The 24,140-nt window shown below is 39.8% G+C and overlaps 1 protein-coding gene across 3 annotated transcripts in view; it reads left to right on the forward strand.

The window, feature by feature from the left end:
* ARHGAP18 (Rho GTPase activating protein 18) overlaps nucleotides 1-24,140 on the forward strand; it is a 193,918-nt gene that overhangs the window by 44,439 nt on the left and 125,339 nt on the right. The window contains exon 1 of one of the 3 annotated variants that reach the window (XM_003898198.5): nucleotides 12,662-12,871. The exons of the other annotated variants lie outside the window; for them this stretch is intronic. Within the exon in view, the coding sequence (XP_003898247.2) occupies nucleotides 12,759-12,871 (113 nt within the window). The 5' untranslated portion in view covers nucleotides 12,662-12,758. Of the gene's footprint in view, nucleotides 1-12,661; nucleotides 12,872-24,140 lie in introns of those variants that run through there. 3 annotated transcript variants of the gene reach the window in all.

The raw sequence follows: 24,140 nt of genomic DNA on the forward strand, positions 1-24,140 counted from the left end.
CTGAGATTGCACCACTGCACTCCAGCCTGGGTGACAGAGTGAGACTCTGTCTCAGAAAAAAAAAAAAAACAAAAAAAAAAAAAAAACTCAAACCTAAATGAAGATGATATGGGTGCCTGTTACTGGAAGTTGCAGTTGGGCTTCCAAGTGAGCCTAGCCTCCTCCCAGCCTCTACCAAAGGCTGGCTATACCATCTTGGGCAACCAAGTCACTGATACATCTTAAAGTACCATCATCCCTCTGTTGTCAAATGGGGGATTAAGAGAGAAAAAATATCTTAAAGAGCTCAGCGAGTGTCTAAAACTTGATAGATGCTTAGTAAGTTCACCTTTCTGATCTTTCTTCTCCACCCTCCCTCACTCTGCCCTTAAACCCTGTATCCTTGATGAAAAACTTCCCTGAAGTTTTGAAGTTTAAAGGACCTATGTGGGCTCCCAATGTGGAAATTAAGCATCCCTGAGAAATAGGTAAATGCAGCACTCGTCAATAAGGCAGACAGAAGAAAAATCCTTTGGACAACTAGTTCTCTTGGGGAAGGCTGCCTACAGATCTAAAACCTCAATTATGAAAAGAGAGTTTTCAACACTGTTTCGTCACCTACCGTCTGCTACCACACACTTCAAAACTGTATGCCCAAGGCCTTCCTATTGTGGGGACTATCAGGGTCTGTCTTCTGACCATTTGTTAGACATCTCCATTCATCTAGGGTAAAATCCACTGGATAGTTTTGGACTCCCTCTTTCATTCCCACTTCCACATATCTATGAGGTCCTGAAGATTCTATTGCTCCACTGTGTCTTTGCATTGGCCCTGCTATGTGTAGCATGGGTTGGGGGAGATGATGAAGCAGAGATGGATCTGCCCCTGCTATCCTATCATTGCAACCTCCTAACTGATATGCTCACTGTGGCAACCTCCTAGCCATCTTTTCCTCCTCTCCTTGGCTATTTATTCACAGCCGTCACTGTGTTTTCTCTTTGTGTAGATCTGATGATGTTGCTATCTCGCTCAGTCACCTCGGATTATTCCCCACTGCTATGGAATATAGATGAAATACTTGCAAAGCACTGGATGTCCCTAAACATGTGGTAGAAATTTATCTATTTCTATGGTGAATCTCCCTATCCTGCCTCCCCTTCCCCATCCTGCATGCTTCACAACACTTTGTGAACACACCTTGACCTAGCGTCAGCAGTCAGCCTTGGCTTCTTTTGTCCCCCCTCCTTATGAAAAGCCCTGTTCTACCCACCCTAATTCAAGATATAGTGTGTTAGTACCTGATGTATGTTTACTAGCATTTTCTCTAGTTATAATAAGTGTTTAATACAGAAAGCTTATGGGAAAATCACATATGCCCATTACTTTAATTATGAAACTTTAATAGATTTTGGAAATATTTACAACTAAATATCCACTTAGCAATGGAGTATACTTATTTTTGCATTTATGATTTAATGCTTCATGTCATAAATAGGCACACACGTGTCCATCCTAACTGAATATAAACATCTGGGGGCTGGATAGTTGTATCTGATTCATCTATCCCTCTTAGAACTATTTGATTGAAGTGAATCAGTGACTCTGCAATATAACCCCACATGTGACTTTGATGGTGGAACTGTAGATTGATAGGGAATTATTTTATTGGAGGCAGGTCTACTTGTCTACCTCAAAACACCGGAGGAGACCATTGCTGGTGCCTGGTACCTGCTCTTGGATGAGCCGAGGAGTCTCAGACAGGATCATTTTGTGCTTCTTGTTCACACTGAGATGGTAGAATTTCTGCTCTGGACTGAAACCTTTGAAGAAGTCTCTTTTTAAAATGTTTGATGGTGACTCTACTGAATTTCTTTTTATATTCCTCCAATACATGAATGTTCCCAATAGACTGCATAAAATACTGTAAAGGCAGTCTCTCTTGAAAGAAATGAAATTGTGAAGGGCTCTGCCTATTTCACTTTGTTTCCTCCAACTGATGTATTCATTTGCCCACCAGAGTTTTATTTTGATGATCTTTGCAAGGTTAAGACAAGCATTACTTTTGAGCCTGGCAGACATGGTAAGGATAATTCTGATATATGTCTCATTTTTGTGACCCCAAATGTGGCTCTACTGCCTTGATTTGAATGCTTGATAATTTATAGTGATATAAATTTCCCAGAACATCACAGAGTATGACTTAAACTCAAACACTTGGAAGGTTATATTCACCTTCTGGAAAAAATTTTAAAACTACTTCAATAATCTACCTTTGTCACACCAAGGCACTCTCTTCCTGCTTTTCTTCACTCTCATGCCAATTATGATTAAACCTTTTTTTTTTTATGAATGTATCTAATCTGCAGTGTTGAGAGGTATTCTCTGTATGTATAAAATGTGGTGACATGCTTAGAAGGATGATGGCTAGACAGAATTTTATTACGTTTATTGTTACTAATCTTAGTAGGAACGTGACATACCTGTATTAAAAATGTAATTTTCTTATTGGAAAAGGAAAACTATCTTATAGACTTTAAAAGAAAACTACAAAGATGAAACATAGTTACTGGGAAGACGGATTGATGGAAAATATATATTTTTTACTCTCTGTAGTGGAATGTGATTTTTTTCACTGAAGTGTAGACAATCTTCTGAATTTTTGTTGTTTTGTTTGGTGGGGTGTGTTGGGGGGGGTGGAATAGAAATTTTGAAGACGTTATTTATGAGTGATTCTTAAGGCTTTGGCATCAGTTCTTATAATAGTTATTTTGATAGAGCCCGGGACTGTGTGTTGAGGCAGTCTCTGAACAGGAGCAGTTTACACTGTAAGAAAGTGTTTTGGTGTCAGGATATGGAGTTTTCCTCAAATCTTACAGTCTTGTCACTGTAACCATTTGCCTGACCAGCTGTTGCCTAACCTTTGTTTCCTTAGCAGCTGTTTCTATGAAAAAAGATATTTGGACTAGATATAAACTCTGGACAACCTCAGCCCTATACTTTAAACTCTCTCTGTTTTAAAATTTCAGAAGGCCAAGGTCCTTGTGATTATAGCTGTGTTCTTTGAGCCTTTGTAACAAACCAGCTAGCCAAATTATTAAATAGAATGAGGGAAAATAACCTTTCCAGCTATTTACGGAGCATATTTCAGGAGCACAAACCATTTTGGTGCTAGGATATTATATAAAGAGATCTTTCTCAATTAGAGTAAGGTATGAGGCATTTAGGTGAAAAGCCTTTACAGTAGTATCTACACAGTGATTCTCAATCTTTTCTGAAGGCACGAAATCAGTTGAAACTTACAGATCTTGGCTCCAAAAAAACATATAATGAATGATACTCAAAATTTTGGATGCAATTTACTTATTTTACTAGAAATTTATTTTTGCATAAAGAATATATAACCAATGAAGCAAATACTTTATACCCAATGAGGTAGCTAAGTAAGATATACCAAAATTTGGCAGAGACAGAGTACGTTATTTCTTCATTTTAGCTTTCTATTAATTGTAAGATGAGTCAAGTTAATTGATTTTTGGGAAATAAGTCTTGCCACCATATCAAATAATCTGAATGATTTTACAGTATATACTAATTTTGAATATGTTAAAATCTGTTTCTTAAAATTGAGGGGATACAGTACAAAATGTGTTTACCTATAGCTCACTTATTTGCAAAAAATGATTATTTCTGGAAAACAAAAATCCCCAATGGTCATAATGGTCATATAAGAAACAAGGTAAATTCTTCCCCAAATAAATTTTAATAAAATTCTATTTTTCCACAAAATAATGTGTGTGTGAATATATATACACATATATACATATATATATACACACACACACCTACATGTATTTATTTAGTTTTATTTTTTGAGACGGGGTCTTCCTCTGTCACCCAGGCTGGAATGCAGTGGCTTGATCATGGCTCACTGCAGCCTCGACCTCCTGGGCTCTAGGGATCTTTTTCTCCCAGCCTCCTGAATAGCTGGGACTACAGGTGCATGCCACCTTGCCTGGCTAATATTTTTAATATATATAAAAAATACATATAATATATATTTAATATATTATATATTTGTATATATAGATAATATATAAATATATATTTATATATAATATTAAATATGTTATATATTTAATGTTAAATATACTAAATATTTTATATTTACCAGTTATATATAACCATTATATACATTATATATAATGTATAATATATTATATATATATAATCCCAGCACTTTGGGAGATTGAGGCAGCTGGATTACATGAGGTCAGGAGTTTGAGAACAGCTTGGCCAACACAGCAAAACCCTGTCTCTACTAAAAATACAAAATACACATTATATATAATATATACATACATATATAATATATACAAAAAATACAAAATATATACAAAAATATATATTATATAATTATATATGTAGTATATTTTTCTATATATTTGTATGTGTATATTATATATATACAAAAATATATATTATATATTATATATATTTTGTATATATTTGTATATATTATATATTATATATTATATATGCATGCTAAATATATATAATATATATATAGGGGCTGAACTTGAAAGCTTGAGACTAGCATTAACACAGCAAAGACCTGTTCCCTACAAAAATGAGACAAGGTCTTGCTGTGGTGTCCAGGCTGGTCTCAAACTCCTGAGCTCAAACATTCCTCCTGCCTTGGCCTCTCAAAGTGCTGGGATTACAAGAGTGAGCCACTACACCTGGCTATATTTTTTATTTTTATTTATTTATTTATTTATTTATTTTTTTTGAGACGGAGTCTCAGCCCAGGTTGGAGTGCAGTAATGGATCTCAGCTCACTGCAAGCTCCGCCCGGGTTCACCATTCTCCTGCCTCTGCCTCCGGAGTAGCTGACTACAGGCTACCAGCCTTTAATTTTTTGCATTTTTAGTAGAGACGGGTTTCACCGTGTTAGCCAGGATGGTCTCTCACTCTCGACCTCGTGGATCCGGCCTGCCTCCCAAAGTGCTGGGATTACAGGCGGAGCCACCAGCTACCCGCCTATTTTTTAAATATATAATTTATTTTACTTTCATTTTGCTAACAATAATTCCTGAAAACCTTGGTTCCTAGAGGTCTGTAGTAGCAGAGGAAATTAGAATTCATATAACCTGCTGGATATGGTTGTTTCTGCCTGAAATCCTAGCTACTCAGGGAGGCTGAGGCAGGAGAATCACTTGAGCCCAGGAGTTCAAGACCAGCCTGAGAAACGGGCGAGGCCCTGTCTTTAAAAAAATAAAAATTAGATGGGCGTGGTGGCACATGTCTGCAGTGCCAGCTATTCAGGAGGCCGAAGTGGGAGGATCACTTGAGCCCAGGAGTTCAAGGTTACAATCAGCTGTGATTGTGCCACTGCACTCCAGCTTGGTGACAAGAGTGAGATCCTGTGTCAAAAAAAAAAGGAATTCGTGTAACTTGCTCTGCTAGACACAGATCGAGGCTGACTCATCTAGAATCTTCCCAAGGCCCTGAGTTGAAGTCATGTCAGGAGGCCAAGAATTGTTACTCTCCTGTTTGAGTAAAAGCAAATTTGGAAAACAGTTATATTCACCTTCTGGAGATTTTTGCTTGCAGAGACATTAAGAAGTTGTCCCTTTCTGTGCCAGCATTCAATTGTGGCATTAAAAAAATCTTGGCTAGTATTTGTTTCCAATCTCTGCTGACACAGTGGCTGCTCGTGCAAAACAACGCGGCATGTTCTGAGTCTTTAAGAATGAAAAGATTTAATCATCCAATTGACCAGAAAAAATTACTATTCAATAAGCCACCTCCCATGCCCATTCAATTCCTCTTTGAAATTATCTTGAGGGTGTGTTTTCCTTTTCTCTTTAAAACGAAACCTTTTCTGTGAAATAGTCACATATATCTAGACATACTCTAGAAAACTAATGAAGCTTTGTCATAAAAGAGAATACTAACATTTTTCTATTGTTTCTTAATACTCCATTTTAAGATGTTAGTAATTAAGGCCCAAGTTCTGATGATATTGATAACTTACATGGCCCTAAAATAGTTGTTCTTGCTACTAATTCGTGCACTTGTAGAGGGCAATGATCCATGATGATATGTGAATCTAATCTCTTCACTAGAAAAGCAAGTACACTAGTGAACATTTAAGATGCTTCATTTGTAAGTAGGGTACGAGGATTCCTGTTTTCCAGAAAAACTTTGCTTCACCATTTCTTCCCCTCTACCTTCAAGAAAGGAAGCAGAAAGCTTCACCATTTTTGATGACATTTCTAGGACTGAAAATTCCCCAATGGGCTCAGAATATAGAAATTATTATGTAATGACATTTGTGCAGTTTTATCAAGTATTTCGGTTAAAAAATAAAAAATAAAAGAATACTCCAGGGACTACTTTAACACATTGGAAGAACCGCCTTCATTTTAGAGTAGATAACCCCCATTAATAAAAAAGTCCGGGTGCAGTGGCTCATGCCTGCAATCCCAGCACTTTGGGAGATTAAGGCAGCTGGATTACCTGAGGTCAGGAGTTTGAGAACAGCCTGGCCAACACAACGAAACCCTGTCTGTACTAAAAATACAAAATTAGCTGGGCGTGGTGGCACATGCCTGTAGTCCCAGGTACTCGGGAAGCTGAGGCAGGAGCATCACTTGAACCTAGGAGGCAGAGGTTGCAGTGAGCCTAGATTGCACCACTGCACTCCAGCCTGGGCAACAGAGCGAGACTCTGTTTAAAAAAAAAGAAAAAAAAGAAGGGAACATGGCTTTCATTTTTCTTTTTCTCCAAGTCATGAATCAGTTCATCCCTTTCCTTAGATCTGCAGCTTCACCATTCTTCCCCACTCACAGTGGCTGCTTTTACATAACAAGGGGATAAGCATCCTTTGTAATCTACTGCAGGACAAGGATTTTTGTATTTGGCAAATCTAACATTGATACAATTGTAGACTTTTAAAATCGAAACTTATATTCATAAACAAAATTCTACTTTTCTAGTATGTATTAACCTCCAGAATATACTTCATCTTCATACTTCTAGTTGCAAGCGTTTGCAACATATGTCTCCATTCTAGTTGTCAATGAAGAGAAAACCAAAAGAAAAGTTAGGGGCATGGCACTTTTTCTTGGATAATTTCCAGCTTAGGCTAGTTTTGATATGAAGGGCAAATTTCTCATGAAGTTGAATGAAATTGAATCTTCAGAGTCTGGCTCTTGCATAAGGCCTCATCTAAGGCTCCATAGCTAACAAATTCTATAAGCTTTGGGTTCCGCACATCTAATCTGCTTTTTTAAGAAAAAAATTCATAATCATAATGATCAGAGTACTTTTTTTCACTTCTGTCAGTGGAAACAATTTTAGATATGATGGCATAATGATGATGACCTTTTAGACTAGTATATATATTATGCCACACTACCCCAATAATTTGACATAAAAAACAAGTTTCAAAGTACCAGAAAAGAATTGAGTGTATATCTCCATAGCATTGCATTTATATCAATATTCCATTTGATTAAGGACCTTAGGTTTGCTGTAGATTATTTAACTTTGTTATTCTTATGATTCTTTTCAGAAATAAAATGATGTCAATTCTAGGACTGCTGTAACCTTTATAATGCTTAAGAGCTCAGGCTCCAAGGTCACATAAACCCAGGTTTACATGTCCTGGTTCTGCCACCGACGAACCGGATGACCTCAAATCCCTCATCTCTAAAGTGAGCGTAATTCCAGTTTCTACCCCTGGTGGTGATTGTGATGATTAAATGATAGACTATGTGTACCATGTCTAGCGAAGAGTAAGGACTCAATATTAGCTATTGTTATTTATTGGTAATAAACTATTTGTAAGAAACATGTTTTCTATATGATTGCCGAAAAGCCTAAATTAACCTCTGGCAATAGCAGTTACAACTTATCCCAAGCACGGCTAGTATTTTCTCCCAGGAGGAGCAGTTAAGAAAATAACTTTGAGAATAATATAGACATTTTTAGAGCTGTCCAGAGAAAGGGAAAAGGGTTATTTCTTGTTGTTCCAGAGGCAGAATTAATAACAATGAGTGTAATTCCCAAGGAAATAGTTTGAGATTCTGTATGTGGAATACTTTTCAGTTATAGTACCCTAACACAGAGGTAGCTAACTTTGTAAGCTGACAAGAACTATTCCTACAAGGTCGTGATAAAACATGAGGTAAGGGATGTTAAGAACCCTTCCTCTTCATTAGTCAATGCTACTTCATACGTCTAGCCTTTACCACCTACGTGAAACTTTAACTTCACAGTTGATTAATTTATTCAAGTTCTTGTTATAATATTGAAAATTGGATTTAATTGTACCATTTGAAAGGTCATTTTCATATGGCTTTTGTCTCTATGAAGATTTTCATCATCATATAGAGAGTGTGTGTACATATTCTCCTTCATTAATTCTTTAAGAGAACTAGACCAGTTGAGGAAAATTTGATAAATTGTATGTTGATTCCATTGCATGACATTCTTCTAATATAATTCCACGTTACTAAAGAGGCTCCTAAATCAACAGATAAAAACCAGCTAATAAACTCTTTGCTACCACTAGCACTGAACTGAATAAAAATTTTTTCATTGTTTTTGAACATGGATGTCAAATGTCAGAGACTGCAGGACCATCTTCACCCTATTTTTAACAACCTATTTGGGTACATAAATTACCGCTTCCTTTTCCCTTCCTGTGTCATCTAGTACACCCCATTTAAAGAGAATGAATGAAATGAATGTTTAAACTGTCTTGATGTTGTTAATTACTTTGTAAGATGTTTCATAACAGGAAAGTGTTTGGCACGCACTTAATAGCTCAGAATATTAACATCTTCAAGGTCTTGAGGTTCTTGTGTGTGTGTTTAAAATGGTTGCGGAAAGGAGTAAAAAAGTGTGTGTGTTTTTTTTCATAATATTTGTCTCTGCAAAAGAGCGATAATGGTATAAGGGATGGATGTGAACTAAACCTTAGTACAGTTTACAGTGTGAAATAAGAACAGGTTTTTTCTTCTTCTTTTTTTTTTTTTTTTAGACGGAGTCTCGTGCTGTCCCCCAGGCTGGAGTGCACCGCAACCTCCACCTCCTGGGTTCAAGCAATTCTCCTGTCTCCGCCTCCTGAGTAGCTGGGATTACAGGTGCCCACCACCACACCACCCAGCTAATTTTTGTATTTTTAAGTAGAGATGGGGTTTCCCCATATTGGCCAGGCTGGTCCTGAACTCCTGACCTCAGATGATCCACTACCTCAGCCTCCCAAAAAAGAACAGCTTTTTAAGGGACCATACTGGTAGTTAGGTTTGCTTCCTTGATGACATAGGAAAATTCTGAAAACCATTTTTAATCTACTTGAGCATGTATCTGAGGCTATGCACACCAGGCCACAGTCCTACCAGTTTTCTGCCTGTGATAGGCAATACCCTTAGACCAGTAGCAGCAGGGCTTGCTGGGAGGAAAGGAGAAGAAGCTAGGAGGATTTTCAGACATTTGAGAGCTAATTTGAATCCTTCTAATTTAGAAGGATTCAAATTTTCTGTATGAAGCTATGTAAATCAATTTGTATCACATTTAGTTTTCTGCCGCACAGAAATTAAAAACCGGTTATTGCAAACTCAAATATTATTTTGACTTTGTAAAATAATTACATTCCAACCTGTACATTGTGATTTGTTATTAAGCAAGTGAAAAGACCATAATTAGGCAAAAATATAACTAAATAATTGTTTTGGCTATGACTGGACAAAATCTTCATCACAAACTGTCACGTGAGAGGCGCAGAGCCCATGTCTGTCAATGGGCATGGATGACATTGACACGCTAAAGACATAGCAAAAGAAAAAGGAGAAATAGAAAAAAAGGAAGATAATAAAAAGGGAGGTAGAGGGAAGTAAGGGGAGGAAAAAGGGTGGGGGGGAACAGAAAAGAATTTCCAAATGATAATGTAGAGATTGCCATCAGTAATTGTGTAAGATAGTGATTCCCATATGTTTGCATTTCAGAGTAGCTACATAAAAAACGGGGTGGGGGTGGATAAGCTGAGTATTAACGTTTTTTCCATGTAAGGACGTTAAAAAGGCAAACACATTTTTTTCTAATTTACTTTAATTTTTGCCTCCCTCTCTCTATAGTTTTCATTTTGCCTGAACTGGTGAACATTTCATCATAGGTTAGCACTGGTATGTGCATGGGAACCACTTATCTAATATTACCAATTTTAATATAAAAATTTAGTAGAGTTGGCTGGGCATGGTGGCTCACGCCTGTAATCCCAGCACTTTGGGAGGCCGAGGTTGGCAGATCACCTGAGGTCTGGAGTTCAAGACCAGCTTGACCAACATGGAGAAACCCACTCTCTACTAAAAATACAAAATTAGCTGGCGTCGTGGGAGGTGCCTGTAATCCCAGCTACTTGGGAGGCTGAGGCAGGAGAATCGCTTGAACTTGGGAGGTGGAGATTGTGGTGAGCCGAGATCACGCCATTGCACTCCAGCCTGGGCAATAAGAGCAAAACTCTGTCTCAAAGAAAAACAAACAAACAAACAAAAAAAAAATATATATATATACACACACACACACACATATTTAAATATAAATTTAGTAGAGATATATATATATATATATATTTAGTAGAGTTTTAAAGGATACTTTCAATTCATTCAGTTTTTCCTCCATTCAGTGTTTCCTGAAGGCTCAGTAGGTATAAAATTTAAGTTAGCTGTCAGATGAAGAGAAAGGAGTGATAGTGGGACCTGAAAAGATTGTGTCTAGCAGATGGAAAGACTTGTATGAATAAGGTAGCAGGAATGCCCAGTGATCTGCTCAAAAGCCTGGAACTGGCTCTTTTAGCAGTGGGGAGCCAATGAAGGTTTTTAAGCAAGGAGAGGGATCATGAGGGCTATGCCAGGGTGTGATCATAATGTTAAAGCAATTTAAAGGAGGTGACAAGGAGATGAGCTAAAAGGGCTATTGTAAGATTGGAGCTAAGACTGCATTATAGGATCTAGAGGTGGTTGAGGTCATGGGGATAAAAAGGAGACAGCAAGTAAAGTCCTGTGGAAGTGGAAATGGGAAGGCTGAGCAACAATGCAGTGGGGAGGGTGGAAGATATAAATTCTTTTTAAGGAAGACGTTTGTAAATTATAAGAGGATTCAAAAATAAATTTCAGATACTTCTAGAGTATGTAAGGAGGAAGAAATGATTTTTCATGACTGTTTTAAATAATGAAAAGGTATAAGCAATAAGTTTATGTAATGATGGAATTGAAAGCTTGTTCACGGGGAATTCTAGATAGTTGGATGAATCATAAAAATCTAAAAAAAACTTCAGACTACTGGGTACGTCAAAGAGAGTAGAAGCTGGGCGTGGTGGCTCATGCCTGTAATCTCAATACTTTGGGAGCCTGAGCCAAGAGGATTGCTTGAGCCCAGGAGTTCAAGACCAGCCTGGGCAACACAGTGAGATCCCCCCTCTCCACAAAGCATAAAAAAATTAGCTGGGCGTGGTAGTGCATGCCTGTGGTCCTAGCTATTGGGGAGGCTGAGGCTAGAGGATTTCTTGAGCCCGGGAGGTTGAGGCTGCAGTGAGTTACGATCACCGCTGTACTCCAGCCTGGGTGACAGAGTGAGACCCTGATTCAAAAACAAACTAAAAATGTGATTTTTTTTTTTTTTGGAGGGGGTATGGGGAGAAAGAACAGAGTTGTCTTTTGTGTTTATGATAACTTTTGAACTTGTTTCTTAATCTGCAAAACAAAGAACAGCATACCGGTGATTAAAAAAAAAAAAAAAAAAGAATGTAGCCTAGAATTCTGTTCAAATCCAGCTTCTGGCACTAGCAACTGTGTTATCTTAGTGAAGTTACTTAACTTGTCCCTCAGCCTTACTTTCCTTGTGTTATGTATAACACAGATGATAGTGATACCTATCTTGTAGGGTGTGTGTGTGTGTGTGTGAGAGAGAGAGAGAGAATTGAATGGAATCAGATAATACATGTGAAACACCCGTCCATGAAAGCTTGGCATTATAGTAGGTGCTCAAACGGCAGGGACTTCTTTTGTTCCTAGCAATAACACTTAACAGTGCATTGGTAGGTCTATCCCTTTTGGGTACTGAACAATATTTTGATAAGATGTATATTTGAGATTGGCTTTATGTGAAAGAAGACGACATTCCAGGACACACAGTAATTTTTATGAGGGCATTTTCAGCTGGGCACAAGGATCAAGCCTTTCTCGTCGTCTGGATTGCACAGTTTTGCCGCAGGTTCGTTGTTTTTTTACTGTGGCTAATTTTAACGCTGAACATGAAGGGGTTAAGAAATGCCTTTAACTCATGTTACATTAAGCAGCAGAAATTATCAGATAGAGGAATTGGGGAGGGGGAAGAAAAGGCTCGGCAGTAACTCATGGCTTCCTAAGCAAGATGGCTTGTAGTTACAGTTTTGAGTTGAATATACGTTCTGGCAGTTTAATCTGATCAGACTAACTTGGGGGTAGGTGCAACCTGTCGCTTCCACCCTTCGCCTCCTTTAACCAAAGCCGCCCAGAGTGCAATTGCCCAGAGTTTAAACAATGCTGTGAGTTGCAGCTTCTAATTGGAGAGGCAGGAAGCCCTTCCCTGGACAGACCCCGCCCCTCCCCGTGCGAATCACCAGCCTGCGGGGAGGAGCTGGCCAATGCTAATGAGCGAGTTGCCAGGCGAGACAGGAACTTCTTTCCCCTTCTCTGTGTCAGGATCGCAGAAATTATGCCCCTTCTCTCACCATGAGCTGGCTCTCCAGTTCCCAGGGAGTGGTGCTAACAGCCTACCACCCCAGCGGCAAGGACCAGGCCGTGGGGGACAGCCATGCAAAGGGAGGGGAGGAAGCCACCTCGAGGTAAGCCTTTGGAAGCTGAAAACAAAACCAAACCCTCTTACCTGCTCCAGGGAAAAAGTGACAGGGAAGTTGGCGTGGGGAGAAGGGAATTCCATCTGCACGTCGAGCCTAAGCTCATGCAGCAGCAGTAGCAACGTTTGGCGTGATTTTTATGTACTTTTCATCTCACCTAGTCCAAGTCTGAAATAACCCATATGATGACTGGTGAAGACGGACAAGAAGGAACTGGGGAGAGGACTGTATGGGCTGTCAGACTAGGTGTTTAGCAGGTGCATTTGCACATGCTGAAAGATCAAATAGGTGTATCTGAAACACTTCCTTTCCTATGAAATGGAATTCTTGAATGGGCTCAAGGCACTGCCACTGGAACTGTTCGCTGGGAAAGTCTGCCAAAAAGCAGGGAGGCTGTTCACTGTACTGTACAAGCTGTTGTTAGAGTGTTTTTTTTTTCCCCCTCTCTTTGCTGAAAGCAAACCTCTTAGGCAAAAAGCCCAAGACACTGGCCTGTGGCAATATGTTTCACATTCTTTTGTGTATGTGGATTTTTTTTCCCCCAGGCTTTCAGAAAGGAGTTTTTGTCAGGAGATAGCACTCTGCTGCTGGAGTGAAATGTGGTTAATGTTAAATCACTTTATAGGCAGAGAGGGCAAATGTTCTATAGACCACTGAGGCACAAAGGGTACCTTTCTCCCTGTCTGTGTACTTTGTTCTTGTTCCGTTTTCTAAGAGCTTTTTTTTTTTTCTTTCTCTCCTTAATGACCTTCTCACTAGCTGAACATTTTTGCCTCCATCAAGATATAAATCATAAATATTGGCCTAGAAGATTGCAAGAAGCAAATACTAACCTAATAGCCTAGAACACTAAATTAGTTATCAGTAAGCACATTTCCTCCTCAATGCTTAATGTGATAATAAAACCTTCTTTGTTCTTATGTGACTTATGCCTGTGCCTTAAGCTGAAATAATGCTGCCTTTCATTTGTTTTAAAATCCCCAAATATGAGGGAGGGAGAAAAATCAAAGGAATGGCTGTAATACTTGGTGTTAGACTCCCAGCTGACCGGAACTGTTTCTCACATAGCATCCACAGTATGTATTTCATTGAATGAATTCATTTCCAAAGATGAAAAAGATTTGCTGCTTGTGCCTTAGCTGTGTTACCATTTCATTTTCCATCATTTTAAATGACTTAATGTTAAATCATTAAATCAAGAGATCTTGAGGTGTTTTCATCCATTTTTCTGTAATGTATTAGTAATTGTTAAGCATTAAGCAGCCTGCAACACCAACCCCATACCCAACCATAACTTGGATTCCACATGTCAGTCAAAATTGCCAAAATTATACAAGCACAGCACATTCTCCAATGACTTTAGGCTGGGATGGCCTAAGGATATGAGCAGAATCTTGGATCTCGATTGTGAGAATGGAAAGGACCTTAAGGACTGTGAGTCCAAACCTCTCATTTTCACATAGGACTCAAACCCCAGGGATTAGTTAAGTTTTTGGAAGGTCTGAAGTTCTAGGCCTTTGTCTGGGGCTGCATCTCCAGTTCTGGATACTCATTATTCTGTGTTTGCAGTGTGGGTGGCCCATACTTGAGTGGGTTGAGAGAACAAGAGAGGATCAGACCATTCTCTGCCTAGGCTGAAGCAGAACCAAGAGGCCCTAAGGTGGCAGGGTGGGCAGCTGCCCACACAGCAGGTGCCCTGTGTAGGGCCACAGCTCCAGGTGGGCATCTTTGTTGGCTGCCATGTAGCCTGCCCATACCAGACCCAGCTTCCCACCACTGAGTTAGTTCTAGGGATCATTACTGATATTGAGCGGAGAAGATGGGAGCCTGGTTTCAGGGCAGGGAGGAAGGAGGAAGGAGGGAGGAAGGCTAGTCTTCACTGGCTTTTACCCTTAAGGAAGGGGTAACGAATCAGATAAACTTCTTGTTGTTTTGGGAGACTGCCCTGTTTATCCTGGGAGAATTGAGATACTGTAATTGATATGGGGGAGGGGATGGATAGAAGGAAGGAGGATTTGAAGGTGGGATGGGGTCAGTGGTGACCAACTAAGAATGGTGATGGTGGTTTGGGGTGGGGGTGAACTGGACTTTGGCTTTGGCTGGGTTGGTCAGGTGATGTTTTAAGCACTGGGAGGCTGCTCCAAGGTGCAAGGTTGATGGTCGATGCCTATTTAAAGAAGTTCTCCAAAAAGTAAAAACAAAACAAAACTCTTAAAAAGCGGCTACATTAGGCTGGGTGTGATGGCTCACACTTGCCGTCCCAGCACGTTGGAAAGCTGAGGTGGGTGGATTGCTTGAGCTCAGGAGTTAGAGACCAGCCTGGGCAAAAAAAAGACCCCCCCCCCAAAATTCTTTACCAAAAATAAAAAAAACACACACACACAAAAAACCACACACACACACAAACTAGGCATGGTAGCGCATGCCTGTGGTCCCAGCTACTCAGGAGGCTGATGTGGGAGGATCACTTGAGGCTGTGGGGGCAGAGATTGCAGTGAGCCGAGATCACGCCACTGCACTCCAGCCTGGGTGAGGGAGCGAGACCCTGGCTCAAAGAAAAATAATAATAAATAAAATAAAAATAAAAGCTAAATTAAATTCTGCATTTCCTCCTACCCATTTAAAAGTTATAGGAGAGAGCATGGAAGTATAACTTTTCTTATCACTATATTTTGTCTGTAAATAATATGTTCTTTGAAATATTTAATCCAATATTTAGTTTCATGAGATGAATTCATGCCTTTATAATGCCGTTTATATGTATGTATATGACTTAGCGTATGACTTAGCGTATTTATTGAAAAGTATTTCTTTTTTTTTTTGAGATGGAGTTTTGCTCTTGTTGCCCAGGCTGGAGCACAATGGCATGATCTTGGCTCACTGCAACCTCTGCCTCCCAGGTTCAAGCTATTCTTCTGCCTCAGCCTCCAGAGTAGCTGGGACTACAGGCATGCACCTGTGGCTACCTAATTCCTTAGCTACCTAAATGGACTGATGAGTGAGATATTTTTATGCCTTCTCTGAATAAATGTATGACATTCATCATGTAAGGTCTTGTTGACCCAACTTGCCATTGGTATTAGGTAGGCAGAACCAAGAGGCACTACACAGGGGTGACATAAACCCAGAAACCCTGGACTCTGGGGCCAACCTGTCTGGGGTCACATCCCAACTCTCTCATTCATTAGCAGTGTGACCTTGGAGGAGTTCTCTCTCTACCTATAAATTGAACTTCATAATATTACTCACCTCATTAAGACAGCTGAGTGGGATGAACTCTGTCAAGCCCATAGAAGAGTGTCTGGTTTGTAGCTAGCTGCTTTTTCTTTAATACTAGGTAAAGAAAAGGAAAGAAAGGATTGAGTGCTAATTTTGTATTTTTTTTTTAAGTAGAGTCGGGGTTTCTCCATGTTTGTCAGGCTGATCTCGAACTCTCGACTTCAGGTGATCTGCCTGCCTTAGCCTCCCAAAGTGCTAGGATTTCAGGCATGAGCCACTCTGCCCAGCCTGAAAGTGTTTGAGTTTTAGCCTAGCCATACCAAGTCTTTTTTTTGTTTTGAGACAGAGTCTCACTGTGTCACCCAGGGTGGAATGCAGTGGCGTGATCTGGGCTCACTGCAACCTCCGTCTCCCAGGTTCAAGTGATTCTCCTGCTTTAGCCTCCCAAGCATCTGGGATTACAGGCAAGTGCCACCACCCCTGGCTAATTTTTGTATTTTTAGTAGAGACGGGGTTTCACCATGTTGACCAGGCTGGTCTCGAACTCCTGATCTCAGATGATCTGCCCACCTTGTCCTCCCAAAGTGCTGAGACTACAGGCATGAGCCACTGCACCTGGCTCCAAGTCCTTTTTTATTACCATTTGGTCTTTTGAAAAACTGGGATAGTAGGGAATTAATATTTTTGGAAGTAATTTGTTAGCTAAAATTTTCTTCATTCCATTATCCCTCTTTATCAGAAAACATTCATTGAATGTCAGATTAAGGAATTCCTCCCACTCCTGGTTACAACCTCTCCCTTTATAGAGTTCTGTTTTTATTTTGTATGTTTCCTCATCAAAACATGAGGATTTGAAGAAATATGTTAACATTAGTTGTTATGGCTGACTTGTACACAGTTGAATGTTTCCAAAGGAAACCACTTTTTTATGAGTAGCTATATTTATAAGACTTTGTTTACTTGTTTTTCAAGCAGGCTTCTTAATATTTACTTTAGAAAAGAATTTTTTCAAAGAATATTGCATTTTGTCTATTCTTGCTGTTCTCCTTTGACTTTCCCATTTTAAGAGAAATGGTTGTTTACTTTGTATATTTTTTACTAATATTTTAATATGAACATCAACCTTTTTTATTGGGCCTTTTAACTTCTTAGCTACCTAAATGGACTGATGAGTGAGATATTTTTATGCCTTCTCTGAATAAATGTATGGCATTCATCATGTAAGGTCTTGTTGACCCAACTTGCCATTGGTATTAGGTAGGCAGAACCAAGAGGCACTACACAGGGGTGACATAAACCCAGAAACCCTGGACTCTGGGGCCAACCTGTCTGGGGTCACATCCCAACTCTCTCATTCATTAGCAGTGTGACCTTGGAGGAGTTCTCTCTCTACCTATAAATTGAACTTCATAATATTACTCACCTCATTAAGACAGCTGAGTGGGATGAACTCTGTCAAGCCCATAGAAGAGTGTCTGGTTTGTAGCTAGCTGCTTTTTCTTTAATACTAGGTAAAGAAAAGGAAAGAAAGGATTGAGTTTTGCAGGATATGGAATATTCTCCCTTGTTTCAGAAGCGTTTTTCTGAATATCATTTTGTCATGTGTTAAGAAACCTGGGCATGATCCATATGCTTAAAAAATGACGTATTTGAGAATGAACCATAATGTAAAAGTTTAGGCCTTTCAAGTTTGAAAGACCTTGGAAATATCATCTTGATCCATAGCACCATTTATGATTTGAACTGGTAGTGATTGCCTATAGTAGGCCTTTCTTGGGGGTATTGATGGGCATTGAGGTCTGCAAATATTGACTCTATGGTAAGATAGAATGTGGGTGGATCCTCTTTTGGCAGCTGGACTCACTCCTGTCTCCATGCTTTCTTCCTGTTCTTAAAACTACTACTGCCCAGTATGCCAAATGTAAGAGGGCTATCATCTTGATAAGCTTATCTCAGTTCTTGACTTGTTCATGTCTCACCCATTCCTTGGTTCTACAAGCATAATCATTCAGTCATTCCACATATAAGAGCTCTCTCTTACTGTGTATCACGTAGTTGTTTAAATACTGGGGTTGTAATGGGGGGAAATAAACTAGACAAACACCTGGGTGCAGGGAGGGTAGCTTGGAGGGAAAAAAGACCTGAGCAGGTGACAGGTGAGCCCCAAAATATCTGGGGGCAAAAATCAGAAGAAGAGCTTTTAAGGCAGGTAGTGGGTAGGGAGTGTAGAAGCCTTAAGCCTAGATAGAGTAAGTCTGAAACCAAGTACCCAGAGAGCAAAGAGCCCTGCGTGGCTGCAGGGGTCAGGGTAAGGAAGAGGGAGGAAGAAGAAAGCAAGGTGTGAGTTGATAACCTTATAGAACATTTGAGGGCTTGGGTTTTTGCTGAAAGAAAGATGGGAAGCCGTTGAGGGAGTGGGTTTTGAGCAGTGGAGGAAGAGAGCACATTTAAAAGGTCCCTGTGGCTGTTATATTGATTATGGAGTGTAGAAGCAGTGGTACTGCTCAAGAAGTTAAGGTGGTGGTGGTTTGGGCCAGGATTTCAGTTGTTTTAGTAATTAATGGGGTGAGCAGCGGAGTCTTTTGACGTTAGAGCCTGTAGGAGATGGACAAATGAGAATACCTGAAGATTGTTGCAAGGTTTTTGCCCTAAGGAACTTGTAATGTTAAAGTGATCATTAATTTAGATAGGGAAGACTTGCAGAGGGGTATAAGGGGGCTGGGGTAAATTGAGCAAGACATGAAGCTCAGTTTTTTGTTCTTTGTTTTTGTTTGTTTTTTTCCAATACTGAGTCTCGCTGTGTCACCCAGGTTGGAGTGCAATGGGTGATCTTGGCACATTGCAGCCTCCACCTCCCAGGTTCAAGCGATTTTTGTGTCTCAGGCTCCCCAGTAGCTGGGATTACAGGTGCCTGCTGCCATGCCTGGCTAATTTTTGAATTTTTAGTGAAGATGGGGTTTCACCATGTTGGCCAGGCTGGTCTTGAACTCCTGACCTCAAGTGATCTGCCTGCGTCGTCCTCCCAAAGTGCTAGGATTATAGGTGTGAGCCATCATGCCTGGCCTGAAGCTCAGTTTCTGAGAAACATCTTTTTGAGATAAACATTAAAAGAGAAACATGGCTGGCTGTCTTGATTAGTTCAGTGTTTTTACATGAATCTTCACAGGATTTTAAAAACCTATGTAGTATACCATTAAAAAAGTTTCCGCATTCTGAATTTGTGTATTACCTGATGGTGTGTGTGTGTGTGTGTGTGTATATAGATATAGATATATATATATATATATATATAGTTGTTTTGTTGTTGTTGTTGTTGGAAAAAAGGAATGGTAATGAGTTTTTATAATGCAATTATGTAATATGTAAATTTTATTTTTTCTAACTTTAGCTTCTAAAGGGTATTTCCTCATTCTAATTTCATAGAATTTAGTGACTAAATGGATTTAAACCTGTCCATGGGGATAATTGTTTTCCAGATCAATCTCTTCCCTCGATTTCGTGACATAAGGGTCCTTTGTAAAGACATTTTCTTCACTGTAGTTTAAAAGCCCTATCCATAGTTTCTTCTTGAATTGTTAGAGGTTGCACCCAGTGTCCAACTGGGGAGGTCTTACGTTCATTGACAGACATGTGATATTTGCCTTTTGATTCCTCTCATTGACGAGACCTGTGGTTTTTGTGGGCCTATTAAAGTTATAATATCTTCATAGAACTTTTAATTAAGTTTATGCCTTTCAAATATAAGGATTTAGAAATTATCAGAACCATCCCCACTCACCCCCTCCTAGAGAAACTTGCTGAACATTTGCCTTGTTGTCCACAGCACATTTATTACTTCTGCATTGTATAATTGCACTGTGCTCCCTTGTCTCTTCTAAGGGGGGCTTGCTCTCATATTTTATGAATTTCCTAATATTTTGAGTTCTACTAGTATTTATCATACTTCTACAAGTGTTGAAGCAATAAAGACTCATAACAATTGATGCATTTAATCATGCACATGATTGCCACTGGACTGCATGGGTGTTAGGCTTAAATCACTTTTGATAAATGGACCTATTGCCAGAACAAATTATCTGTTTCACTCTTCTTTTTTAATTCCCCGCTGGCTGTAAACATCTGTCTCATGAATTAGAAAGAGAACCCAGCACCCTAGAGGCCAAGACTGCCCCTGGCCACAGGGTCAGTTCCCTCTCTACTCCTTGCTCATGAATCTGTAAGGTCCACGCCCTGTGGCTGTCTTCTTTCTCCTGCCTCCCTTTCTTCTTCCTCCTGCCTCTTCTTCTTCTTTTGTTTGTTTTGGAGATGGAATCTCGCTCTGTTGCCAGGCTGGAGTGCATGGCGCAATCTCGGCTCACTGCAACCTCTGTCTCCTGGGTTGAAGCAATTCTCCTGACTCAGCTTCCCGAGTAGCTGGGATTACAGGCATGCACCACCACACCTGTCTAATTTTTGTATTTTTATTAGAGACAAGGTTTTGCCATGGTGGCCAGGCTGGTCTCGAACTCCTGACCTCAGGTGATCCGCCCACCTAGGCCTCCCAAAGTGCTGGGATTACAGCTGTGAGCCACTGTGCCCGGCCCTGCTGCCTCTTCTTGATTCTGCTCTGTCGAAAAGCCCTGAGAAGGCTGTCTCGTCGTCGTAGTGGTGTCACTGTGACGAGGCCCGTAGGCGGTGGGTCTCAGTGGGAGTCGTTAACAGCATGGATCACCCCATAGGTTTGGGGTTGCTAGACCAGGTATGACAACAATCCTCTCCTGAACCCTGCTCTAGGTACCCTCTGTCCTGTGCCCACCCTTTCATTTCGTACGAATACTTTGAGAAAGATGGTTTGTTCTAAATGTTTTATTTAGTTGGTATTTAATGGGCTTTTTATTTTCTTTTGATTAAAAAGGGATACAGAATAAGAAATCTCATTATTTGAGGAGAGTGGGGATGAGTCAGGGTATTGGGCATGGATTAGGGCAGGAGGAGCAGAAGGGATGTCTAGATCTTTCTAAAGGCACATTCTTTTGACTTCCATGTTTGTTGCTGTGAGCTGGCCAAGTTTATCCTTTTTTTGCAAGAAATAAACAGAAAACATGGAGACCTGTGTGACCAGTTACTACCTGTGGTTTTTTCCCATACTCAAGTCCACTAAGTATCTGAATTTCTGTGTTGAAAAAGAGTATGGCACCTCATCTCCTTTTCGTATGCATTTGGTAGAAGCTTTTTGGCTGTAAAGAACAATGAGGTTTCCTGATGGGAAATGAGGTTTATTACAGGGATCTGGGTCATAGGAAAAGGAGGCATCTCTCTTCCCTTAGCAACTGATCATGTGTGGACACTTGTGGCGTTTCTGCTCTCTTGGAGACTCTCGATCTTTTGCTAACCACTGGTTTTCTAATTTCATCATTTCAGTTTGAGCTTTTAGCTCCTGATGGATGCCCAGCCTGGTTACCTCCTGAGTCATCTTACATTTCATAGCTAACTGACCCATCTCTTTATTTCCTAATTTCGCTTTTTTTTTTTTTTTTTTTTTTAAAGATGGAGTCTCGCTCTGTTGTCCAGGTTGGAGTGCAGTGGCACGATCTCGGCTCACTGCAACCTCCGCCTCCCGGGTTCAAGTGATTCTCCTGCCTCAGCCTCCCAAGTAGCTGAGATTACAGGCCCCCGCCACTACGCCTGGCTAATTTTTGTATTTTTAGTAGAGATGGGGTTTCACCATGTTAGTCAGGCTGGTCTCGAACTCCTGACCTCTCGATCTGCCTGCCTCGGCCTCCCAAAGTGCAGGGATTACAGGCATGAGCCACCGTGCCCAGCCTTAATTTCACATTTTTAAAAGGAGATCAGATTTGTCCAGTTAATCTTTGTGAACAGGCCATAGTACATCCCCAGGCAGCTTATGATTTGGCTTGTTCTGGATCTTTTTAGAAAAGCAGAGTCTGTGGATAGGGAGATCCCTGGACAAAGGATGTGGCATCTTTGCTAAGATATTTAGGACATAACACATTTATCTGGTTCCTCATTTATGAAATCATATCGTGTAATGATGTCCTGCCTGCTTCACAAAGTTAATCATAAAGATCAAATGTGTAGTGTTTGAGAAAGTTAAAAAATTATACTGATGAACATTATTACTAAATCCTTTTCCATACAGTATCTTACAATTTCCCCAGACATTTCACTTCATTTCACTTAACCAGAGTTGTCATACTAAACTTCTGAGTTTAATTTGAGTTTTACTTTTCGCTATATACTCAGATGTAAGTTCATCGAGGGTGGGAAACTGCCTGTCTTTTTTTTTTTTAAGGGAGGAGTGTTCCTTTATACCTAAGCCTTGGCAAAGTGCTTAGTCCACTTTAGGCAGTTACTAAAAGATTGAATGAATGAACGAGTGAGCGGGAGGAGGCGTAGTGATTGCATACACAGATTTTGGAGCTAGATTGCCAGGGCTGAAGTCCTACTTTCTTTCATGTAGTAGCTTGTGACTCTGGGTTAGTTATTTAATGTTTCAGGGCCTCAAGTTTTTTGTTTCCTTCTGCACACTGGGAATAATAATACCTAACTCAAGAGTTATTTTAAGGATTGACTGAGTCAAATATGTAACATACTTACATGAGTGCTTGACGTAAAGTACATGTTTTTGATGATGATAAAGGGCAGACTGTTACCTGTTGGTGAATTAATTTGGAAATAGTATAGGAAAGCATCGTTGTGATTAATTTGTAAGTCATTTGGGAAATGAATGTTTGTTTCTAATGCATATGCAGTATAACGCCTTTATTTTAAAACTAATAGTGGGATGAGTTATATAAATAGCTCATATTATTTGAATACTACATTTAATATCCAAAAAGGACTTTAAGTGTTTAAACGTGTCGAACTCTTGTTAGGCCCGGGTGACTGTTTTGAATAGCTTTAATGCTTCAGTTTGGGTAGCTATAAAGTTGCAGAGTGTTTGTTGCTCTTAATAAGATGGAAAATCGTCTAGTGTAGAGCAAGGAAAAGTTACTTGCACATGTTCCTCAAAGAGCAAATTGACTTTAGGTTATATGAATACTTGCAGGTAAAAGTACCAATGTATTGTTGTAGCTAAAGGGTTTGAGAAAAGAATAATTGTTATACTTTTGTGCCCTTAAAATTTATTTATATAAAACAGCTGTTTCTGATTAGGCTGTTCTCATAACCAAGAAGTGATGTTTCATGGGGCAGAGTTCAGCTGAATGTATATCTGTGGCACAGATCTGGGGGATGTGTTCCCTTCACCTAGTTCTTCTTGAGCTCTGTGCCCCATCTCCTTCCCATTTAATGCAAAAATTTGAAAACTGTCCTGTTTTTCTCCTCATCTATAGAATACATAATAAACTTGCGTACATGCTCCAGGCTGTAGGCTAGGAAACTATGTCCTCCTAGTAAGTTCTCCAGTTTCTCCCTACACCTACATTTCAAGTTCTTATCAGCACTGTAGTTCCTGCTTACAAAAGGCTCATAAGAGCAGGCTGCTTTGCTTCCACCTCTAAGAGACTGGGACTTTTTTGGTGGGTGTGGACATAATTAGCGAAAGGATGAACTGGAGGGGAGGATAGAGCTGTATGCAATTAGAAATTTAGAAGCCATTTTTCATAGGGAAAAAATAGCAAAAATGATTTTTAAATTCCATGGAGATATTCATTCTATAATTCTACCATATTATGGATTAATTTCTTTTTGCTAGCCAGAAAACTTAAAACAGCGTTTATTTGTAGCACCATTACTGTAGGAAAAGTTCCCAACTACAGGTTTAGAAATAAACTTTTCCAACCCAAATAAAGTCTTCAGCTAAGTTGGGGGTTTCTGTTCAGTGTTTCTTTGTTGCGTCTCCAGACTTTTGTGATCTGAGAAGTAAAAGTTCTGATTTTTTTCTGCTTCTAGTTTTATCTTACTTTAGTACAATGTCCTTCCCCCGGCACATGGGAGCTTTGTATACTCCAATAAATATGCCTTTCTTTGTCTCCTAAACATGTGCCTGTCTTCTGTTAGGGATTATGTACTTGTCTACATTTGTCATTGATTTGGG

The sequence above is a fragment of the Papio anubis genome, chromosome 6, assembly GCF_008728515.1.
Source record: "Papio anubis isolate 15944 chromosome 6, Panubis1.0, whole genome shotgun sequence".
Lineage (NCBI taxonomy): Eukaryota > Metazoa > Chordata > Mammalia > Primates > Cercopithecidae > Papio > Papio anubis.